The following is a 9,882-nucleotide window of genomic DNA, read 5'->3' on the forward strand; positions in this document are numbered from 1 at the left end:
GGTTGCCCGGCTAGGCTCCCCCAGCTCCGGCCGCTCCGGCCGCACTTCTGCAACGTTGGGCTGTACACCTCCCAGCGCCGACTCCTTCGGTGCGCCGTAGCCCTCGCCTTATATACCCTGCTAAAAATAGCCTGTGAGACGTCTTTCCAATCAGCGCAGGCCGAGTTCGAATTGCACCAATAAGGAGGCCTTTAATGAAGAGGCTCGGTCACGCCAGGCGGGGCCGCTGTGTGTCCGCACCGGCGATTGGTGCGAGCTGACATCATCGTCGCGCAGCCCCGGGTACAGGAGCGGCAGGATTGGGTACCGTGGGGGGCGGAGCTCCAAGCTGGTCACGTGGGGGGAGAAGGGGGGAGCCAAGCGGGGGAGGAGGGGGGAGGCTGGCAGCGGAGCTTTGAATAGGGAAGTTTTGCAGGGGTTACGCTTGCAGTCAGTCCGCTGTTTGCAAATATTGCGTGGGCTCGGCGCGCTGCGGGCTGCGGGAGGGTCCGGACCCGGCGTCCGATTGCAGCGCCATCCAGTTTGCATGAAACTTTCACCTGCGCTCCCGGGAACAGTTTCTGCTCGGACTCCTGATCGTTCACCTCCCTGTTTTCCCGACAGCGAGGACTGTCTTTTCCAACCCGACATGGATGTGCTCCCAATGTGTAGCATCTTCCAGGAACTACAGATTGTGCACGAAACGGGCTACTTCTCGGCTCTGCCGTCCCTGGAGGAATATTGGCAACAGGTAAATACGGATTTTTTTTTTTTTTTCACCTGCCCGGTACGCCGAGGAGGGAGTCGCGCGGAGGAGCAGGCAAGATGGTGTGTGCTTGGAAGTGCATCTTTTTAATGATGATTAGCATTTGCCTAATTAAAAATATAAAGTAATGATCTTAAGATGTCCTTCTGCTGCCTGGAATGATGAAGGCACTGTAGAGCGAGCCTTCGGGAGCGAGGAGTAGAGTTGTCATTTGTGTGAAGGCGAGCTCTCCTTCCCACTACGTTTTTATTTCTTCATTTTTTTTTCGTGTTTTGCTAATTCCGAGCTTACGAGCAGCATACACCTGGGGGGGGGGACCCCAAATTATTCTGACCGATCCAGACCTGAGCCCTTGGCACAAGTTTGGGGTTTGTACCAGCTCCAAACTCCACAGCTGGACCCTGTCATACGAACGAGCTTGCCTTGACTACCAAAAGATTTGATTTAAGGATTTTGGTTTTGTTTTGATATTTGTATGTCCCAAATTTAAAAGTCTTAACATTTTGCTTGCGGAACGCAGTAGTTCTTTTTGAATTCAAGGCCATTTGCAGTTTCTTTTCCGTCTGGATAATTTCTTATCATTCACGTATGCCTGCCTTGTTTTTCTTACCTGCTTTTCTTGTTGACTGCGCGGCGGGTGTGTGTGTGTGGGGGTGCTGTTTGCACACAAGTGACTTGTCAGTCATATGACAATGAGTCCATTCCTAGTTGCTTCGGGTCTTACTTTGGGCAAGAAAAATCTCTAATTCCGGCATTTTAGTGGAACTAGAATTTGGGGCAACCGGAATAAAAGAAACACCCCCTACCCCTTCTAAGTCATAGGATTCTGTGAGTGGCAAAAATATTCTCAAACACTTTCACCATTGTCTTTAAAAACGATGATTCTGTGGCCGTCTCTCTACCCTTCTGGGTATTTTTTTTCCTCCAAGTGAATTAGCAGATCAAATAAATTCCGTCGGTTTCACAACCTCCCAGGCTTTAAAACCCAGGAAAAGCGAAGTGTTGGCTGAAACCTCCCCATGCCGGCTTAATTGTTCACAATCCTCTCTGCCTTTCTCTCCCCCTCTCCATTTTTCCTCCTCAAAGAAGCTGCTCCCTGGGACGTGATTGAAATTGATCTTAGTAGTTTCCTTTAGGCATTTGGGATTTGGGCAACTAGCCAGACTTGGCTCCTGGTCCCCTTCAGAGCCTTTTAAACTCCCAGAGAGCTTCGATCAGGTCCCCACTGCTCATCAGCATACTGGCGATTTTAAATTAGCCAGTTGATTAAAGTTTAACAAGATCTTCATAAATGTCTTCGCCATTTCTTTGGAACATCAATAATAGGTATCGCCGCTTCGATTCCTAATACTGTACACACTGTAACAGACATCGAATTTTGGGGGGAAATGGAAAACAGGCACCCCCTCTTCCTTAGCTTGCTTGTGCTTGCTGTGTGAGGCCGGGACTTAGGATGTGTATACTGTGATAGAAGGCACATTGTTTAGTAAGCTTTAGCCCTTTTGCTGGTAGCCTGTGCTCAAGATGGTCTGTACCCTGATAACATTTTTTTGTTGCAGTTTAGTGCCGAAATTTCTGTCTGTAGAATAGAATACACAGAGGCACAGACGGCCTTATATGGGCATGCAGGCAAAGCTAGTGAAAAATCAGGGCCTACATAATTGAATCCTAAAATCTTTCCTACCGTTTTTCTTTTCCAGTGGCTAGAAAGTTTGAGATGGTGGGGAGAGGGGATTGCTGATCTCTGCAGTGTGTAGCTCCTTGAAAGGTTGGTGGCAGGGCTGGGAAGGGGCACCCTGTTATGGCACACTGCATGTATATTTGAGCCGGGTCCTTATTTGGCTGCAGGTCAGAATTTCAAAAGGAAGTCTCCTTTGGCATTGCGTGAAAGAAAAAGGAGTGATGACTCATACTGTTGTACCCTTGGCCAGGAGATAAAGTCCTTGTTCATTGTGGGACTCCCAGAAGGGCCAGGGAGTAATTTCCCCTTTCCATCCTTTACAATAGCAGATAGCTACTCTGGAAGAATTCACTTCTGTTGTCAAGGTTTCTTGTTTCCCTGTGGCCAGTGCAAAGAAATCATTAAAGTTTGGTGGTATCCATAGTCCTGGACTTGGGAAATGACATTTAAAAATATGCATGTGTATATGTGTGTGTGTGTGTGTGTGTGTGCGCATATATATATATATATATATACATATATATATATATATATATATATATATATATGCATATGTATATGTATATCTCTTAGGTCCCAGCTACACAGAAAATGAGAGGTTTCTTTTCAAATGTATCGATGCCCATGAAGTGAATACAGACAGCTATCTGCTGCCTGTTCTCTGACTACAGCCAGCCCTATATTGTCAGCTGTGCCCCCCAAGTGGGTCTTCAGACCACACTGCACGCTGTGCAATATTTCTGTCCTGTTGGGTGAATACTCTTGGATGGCTAGGGCTCTCTCATTGATGCTCATAGTTCTAGAGACTGTCAGAGGATCTGGTTAAACCTGTTAGGTTGGTGGGAGGGGGAGTGATGTGTGTAAGGCTGGTTTTCTTTGTGTGGCTTACCAGGATCGTCATTAGAAATGTCAACACTTGTAACTATAACAACAAAACAGGCTTAGTGATCATCACTCACTGTGACCATTGGTCCAACACTGGAGAAACCAAGAGAGGTCTCACCTCTACTTTTCCTTCAGATTCCTAGAAACAGCTTTCCTCTAGAATTCTCGGGGAAATAGATTCGCATTACAAAAGACTTTGTGACCCACAATACCTGACACAGAAATAATTTATTTGTCCTTTGTTGCATGTTTCCTTTTTTTTTTTTTTTTATTCCTGTGTGCTTTCAGTTCCACTTTCAGTAGCCGTAACAGTCACGTGCCTTCTTGTGGTTCCTTTTGCACAGACCTGCCTGGAGTTGGAACGCTATCTTCAGAGTGAGCCCTGCTACGTGTCAGCCTCTGAGATAAAATTTGACAGCCAGGAAGACCTGTGGACCAAATTCATTCTAGCTCGGGGGGAGAAGAAGGAGGAATCAGAACTGAAGATTTCTTCTAGTCCCCCAGAGGACTCTCTGATCAGCTCCAGCTTTAATTATAACTTAGAGACCAATAGCCTGAACTCTGATGTCAGCAGTGAGTCTTCGGACAGTTCAGAGGAACTTTCACCCACGACCAAATTTACCTCTGATCCCATTGGTGAAGTCTTAGTCAATTCAGGAAATCTGAGTTCCTCCGTCATTTCCACACCTCCATCTTCTCCAGAAGTGAACAGGGAATCTTCTCAACTATGGGGCTGTGGGCCAGGAGACCTGCCCTCACCTGGGAAGGTTCGAAGTGGGACCTCTGGGAAGTCTGGTGACAAGGGTAATGGCGACGCCTCCCCAGATGGCAGAAGACGGGTACATCGGTGCCACTTTAATGGCTGCAGGAAAGTTTACACGAAAAGCTCCCACTTGAAAGCACATCAGCGCACTCACACAGGTCAGTCCCCTCTTGGGGCCTGGGTGGTCAGCTGCTGGTGGGCGCCCTCAGTCGATCAGCACTGGGAGGGAGCCAGGACCCCCCCAGGATGCGGTCACAAGCAAGACAGTCCTCACTTCCTAGATTCTTGTCTCTAAGGAATTGGGTCTTTTTTGGAGTTCAGAGTAGAATCTTAAAAGACTGGACATTTGAATCAGATGAATGGTTCATGCTTTCAGATTAAACAGGAGGCCAGATCACATTCTCCATGGATACCCAAACCTTCACCCACTGGGTGCTCATTTCCCATTGTCCCATGCATCGTGCTATGTTGGGTTGCACCTCTTTCTTTGTCATGTAAGTGCAGGCTCAGGACAGACACTCCTTGGGCAGCCTGAAGTTTGCTGATGTTGACAGTGGTATTTTGAAGCCTCAGAGTGAGCAAAAGTCTTGGGCTAGTGGGCATTTACTGTGAATACAGCCACAAAAACAAGGGCTTTCTTAACACAGTGCTACTACTTAGATTAAATTCTGTTTATTTGAAACTGGCAGCACAACATCTGGGATAGGAGGGGAAGGATAACAGGATAAGTAATTGTAAACTTGTATCTTACCGAGAGGATAGTCAAATTCTTGAGAGATGAAGTCAGGGCCCTGAAGAGGCAAAGAGCTAGGAGAGGATATGAGTGTTCCCCAAACAAGATGGCTTTTGCCTTGGGTTGATTTGAGCATCATTTTTCACTCATGGGTAGCATTTTGTTCTGTTCTACACTTATAATTTAGCTAGGGAGTGATGTCAATTTGGTCGTTTGATTGCCATCTAGAAACGGATCCACAAGCCCTCTGAATGAGGTTTTTTCTCAGAAACGCATGATTTCAGTTTTGTAGAAATGTAGAAGGTCCCAGACGACTCATTCCACAGGGAAATGAGTAAGGAGTAAGTGCTGGAGGGGACCCGTCTCCATGGAGAAAGCAATAACTCTCCTCCCTCAGCAAGGCTGTGGGTCCTGTGGGCTGACATCTCACCCTGCAAGTATGTCATCAGTCTGAGTAATTGTCATTGTTATGAGGTAACTTTGATTCGGCCAGGATGACTTTGTCAAACCTGGATCCCTGGAATGAACAGCCTAAGTGAGCCCTTCAGGCTAGGTTAGAAAAGACCTTTAGCTTGCCAAAGGTACCATCCTGCCATGAAAGCATATGGTGAGGTCTGTAGACTGAGGGGACCCCACGGTATATATGTTGTTCAGTCTTCTCCCTTACCCTATCTTGTCAGTGAAGTAATGGTGCCTTTATCGTGTGCTCTTTTTCCCAGGAGAAAAGCCTTACAGATGCTCATGGGAAGGTTGTGAGTGGCGTTTTGCAAGAAGTGATGAGTTGACCAGACACTTCCGAAAGCATACCGGTGCCAAGCCTTTTAAATGCTCCCACTGTGACAGGTATGTCAATGAAGGCTTCACAGGAAAAAGAAGTGTGGGGTCATGGGAATGAGGAAGAACCAGGGCAGAGTAGGTGTGTGAAATAGGCCTTGGGAAGAAGGTCAGGAGTTTCCCATTACTTGGTGCCATTTCTTTTAAGTCTGGGGCTTTTGCAAAAGTCTCTTGACACCTTGACTATCTCTCCTAGGAAGCACTGTACCAGATTTCTATAAGAAAACTGTCTAGGGCAAGGCTTTCAAAATGGGTTCCAACAGTTTTCAAATTCAAAACGTAAACCCTCCATGGGACTTCTGGGACTTCCTGGGTGTTCTCTGAAGGCTTCTTGAATATGTATTCCTCTGTCTGGGGCGTCCCTGTCCCTAAAAAGTATTGGTAAAGACTCAGAGGCCTTGTCCAGGGACTGGAATCTGGTGGGCCACACAATCCACGAGCCAAAACTCACCGCTTTGTTTCTGATTTGCCCTTGCAGGTGTTTCTCCAGGTCTGACCACCTGGCCCTGCACATGAAGAGGCACCTCTGAAGGAGCAGAGGGACGAATCCTGTAGGCTAAAAGAGGCTTCCAGGCTAAGAGGCGGCCATGGAAGGAGGGATGCCTGTAACAGCCAAAGCATGCCATTTTGCTTCCTATCCAGTTACCTCCAGGGGCCTCTCTTTGGAAGGTCTTTTGAGGGCTACAAAAGTCATGTCAGGAGTGGCATAGCACCCATGGTGCATGGTGTTTGGGTGACCCCGGACTCACCACTGGTTCCTAACCTTCTGAGAGGCTCTAAGCTTTTGGCCGTGAGCATGCGCACTGAGAATGTTAGTGGGTGGGATGGTTGTGTTGAGGATCTATTACTGACTGTATGGTGAGGCAGACTTTTTTTTTCTCCCCCTATGTGGTATCAAATAACTGCAAGAGACAGAAAAAAAAAAAAGCAGTTTGAATGTTTTGTGTGTGAGGAGTATACCAAGGGATGAGTTGACCACCAATCATTTCCTGAAGGGTGTCTGCACCTTAGAAAAAAATAAACAAAAACAACAACAAAAAAATAAATAAAAGTTAAAATAATAAAAAAAAAGATGGAAAAACATGGAGGGTGGGAGCGGGAACTCAGGACCCATTGTGGTGAGTGTTAAGGGCAGGGGGAGCCCCTGTGCCCCTTTCCTGTGTGAAAGGACTTTCTGGTGTCTGGTGCAGCTATAGAATGTGCAGTGTGTCAAGTAGCTTGTTTTACTGGCTACATGGAGCTCATTTGTAACCCATTGTATAAGCTGTATTTACAAATCGCAGTGGTCATTTTCCCTTATAATACAAAAAAACAAGTCGTGCATGGTCTGGGGGAGCTATAAACGTTTAACATTTTTAAATTGCGTCTCCAATCTTGATTCCAATTAATAAGCAGCTATAAGATCTAATTTGTGTAGAATAATGATTCCTTAAGCCATTTAGGCCTGGCAAGACACGTTCTCCCCCCTCCCCCCCCCAGATCCTTCTATTTTGTAACACTCCCATGCAAAATGATCTTGTGCAATGTAGGGTTGTATTTTCGACGACTCGGAATTTGAATTTACTTTTTTTTTGAGAATCTTAAGGTACCCTTTGGAGAAATTGGACACTTGTCAAATGTCTAAATGCTAGGGGCCTGGAAATTACCCGTCTAATATCACATTAGGCTAAGAACACAAACTTTTTTTCTCAGAGTGGATCAAACCACTAAGCTTAGAAACCGTTTTTTCTCACGCAGCTACGTCTCTTATTTATGCCTTGAGGACTATTTCTGGTTTTCTAGCTGTTAATGCACTGTTGACCTTCATAATGGTGCCTTATGCAACTGGCCCTTCTGTGGGGTCAAATACAGGGGAATGGGTGACGCATGCTTAATTAAGGCTCTTTTTTCACCTGGCATTGTACTGTATCAATGTATAATATGGACAAAACAAACAAAGAACAACAACGACAACAAAAAGAACACCTCTTTAAGATCCTCCACAGTGATGAACGAACGGGTGAAAAGTCCTTTGACATGTCAACATGTGTTCATTTCCAACAACTTGACTGTCAGTGTTAAAATGGGGAAAAAAATAGACATGGCAATTGAAAACTAATTCTGCTACCATGAGACTCTTTTAAGAGACCTTGCACAACTGTACAGATCTCACATACCCACACACACCCACACACACATACACACACACACACACCGGCTGTATTTATTATGTAACATTGTCACACATATTAAAGATACAGAAGTATTAAACAAACAAGAAAAACCAATGTCAATATCTTGCTCAAAAGGCACAAGTTTTGAGTACCTGTCTAGCTATCTGTTGGTAATACTGAAAGTATACTGCTTTTTGTTTTGTTTTTGTTTTTTTTGAAAAAGTGGATGAAATTTTTTGTGTATGTATATTTGTGTGTATAGTATGTGTATGTATGTGTGTATATATATATTATATATAGATAATATATAAATATTTTTTTAAGAAGAAACTAGAATGTTTAGCTAGAAAATTCTACAGCCTGTGAAGAAGTATTTCAAAATGGCCATAAAGGAGGTTAAAAGAAATTGAAAACTATAACCTAACTTTTATAGAGGCTTTATCTTTAATTTAATAGTTTGCTGGAGACATTGTTGGCGTTGAGTCTTTTCCAGGCTGCTGATTCTGCTAGTCACGATTGGCAAGCCTGGAATAGGGGACCTTCGGCCATTTAGAAGGGGCATGAACAAAATACTGGCCAACCAGCTGGACTCAGACACACAAAGGTTTTAATTTTCCTTTCAGCCTTACTAGAAGATCTAACCTAAGAGTAAGCTGACCACAGGGATTGTTTTTTAGAATACTTTTTATGCAGATGAAACTATTTTTTCCAGCATGTAGATTCTTCCAGCTTTTTCAAGGAGTACTTTCCCGGAATTTGGCATACCACAGCGTAGACAGCTGATATTTCTGATATTTCATCCAGCTGCTTGGCTTTTTGGGTGTGGATCTTTACATATATGAGAATGAGTCTGGCTGGGCTGGTATTTCGTTTGATCTTCCTGGAAACGAGCAATGATTAAAGCTCCCTTAACTGCTTTTTGTTTTGTTTTGTTTTATTGTATCTGGCCTGATGAATACATTTCTCTACAGAACTGATTTCATTTTGCTCAAGGGGAAAATGCACTTTTGTTTGGCAATTCAAAATCCTAGCACTTGATTTGCTGGATTTTGGAAAACTCCTTTTTTGGCCCTGCTGTGTGCTTATCCATAGCAATTCCATTAAGTAAGAAGGTAAACAGAAGAGAGAGGAAACTTGTGCTGGCGCGTCTCACTTATGAAACACAGCGACGTTGCTGGACTGGCTGGGGCTGGGTGCCGTCCGTGTCGATGCTGTAACTTTAATACTAAGCAGTCCATTCTGGTCAGGTGACAACTGAGCCTCAATCAAGCAGGAACTTTTGCTTGAAATTAAAAAAAAAAATTTCTATTAGTGAAATTTCTTTATTTCTTTTTTTTTGAAGCACCCTGTTATCTAAAGAATCTTTGTAAGATTTTTGTAAAATTTTGTTTTACAAGATTTTATTTGAAATTGTTTTTTGCGAGATTGTTATATTTCTGTATGAATGTATTTTTTATTCGAATAACATAAAAAGAATTCTTATCAGCATCTGGAGCCTGATTGTTTTTCTGGGGTGCAGTGGGGGAAGGGGGTTGTTAACAAATTCCTGCTGTGTTACTCAGCCTGGCTTCCTCCCCGGGAAATCACCATTGTGTAATTCTGAGGGCCTTTTGCCTAGCTCAGTCCCTGCCTTCCCTGTCTTCCTACTTACCACAGCTGTCTCTGGAGGGAGGCTTTTGACATTGCCCCCCCCCCCCCCCCACACACACACACACTCCCCTCAAATGGACTGAATGTCTTCCAAAGCCTGAAAGAAACAGCCTTGGTTGGGAGGGGGGCACAATAGGAAGCCACTTGTTGCACTTTTTTTCTTCCTGTCACTCAAGCCCAGGAGATGATTACAGTGCAGAGAGGCCCCAGTACCGTGGCTTCTGAAATCCAGCAGATTTTGTTCTCTTAGCTGGTAGAGCTGGGCCAGTCTTTCTGGATGGAGCTGGCGTCACACCTGGATGAGTCCCATCTGGGAAGGTTAGAAGCCACCAGCAATCAGATGATAAAGGGAAGTCAGGCCAGAAAGCCGTCCCAATGGACTCTGCATCCACTGATTCCTATGCCCAGATCCCCCCCCCCCCCCCCCCCCCCCGTTAG

At 44.9% G+C, this 9,882-nt stretch overlaps 1 protein-coding gene across 1 annotated transcript; it reads left to right on the forward strand.

Moving 5' to 3' along the window:
• The first annotated feature begins 376 nt into the window (after positions 1-376).
• Klf6 (Kruppel-like factor 6) lies at positions 377-9,281 on the forward strand. Its single transcript, NM_011803.2, has 4 exons — positions 377-730; positions 3,656-4,232; positions 5,527-5,650; positions 6,120-9,281. Exons 1-4 carry the CDS (start codon positions 527-529, stop codon positions 6,169-6,171), a joined length of 957 nt encoding a protein of 318 aa, NP_035933.2. The 5' UTR covers positions 377-526; the 3' UTR covers positions 6,172-9,281.
• The last annotated feature ends 601 nt before the right edge of the window (positions 9,282-9,882 follow it).

The sequence above is a fragment of the Mus musculus genome, chromosome 13 (genome assembly GCF_000001635.26).
Source record: "Mus musculus strain C57BL/6J chromosome 13, GRCm38.p6 C57BL/6J".
Classification (NCBI taxonomy): domain Eukaryota; kingdom Metazoa; phylum Chordata; class Mammalia; order Rodentia; family Muridae; genus Mus; species Mus musculus.

What these genes read in the sequence shown, in the direction of transcription:
- Klf6 (NM_011803.2), top strand. Translation starts at nt 527, where the DNA reads ATGAAACTTTCACCTGCGCTCCCGGGAACAGTTTCTGCTCGGACTCCT. An exon ending in ACATCAGCGCACTCACACAG is followed by an intron (nt 4,233 to 5,526) that starts GTCAGTCCCCTC and finishes TCTTTTTCCCAG; the next exon opens with GAGAAAAGCCTTACAGATGC. An exon ending in AAATGCTCCCACTGTGACAG is followed by an intron (nt 5,651 to 6,119) that starts GTATGTCAATGA and finishes TTGCCCTTGCAG; the next exon opens with GTGTTTCTCCAGGTCTGACC.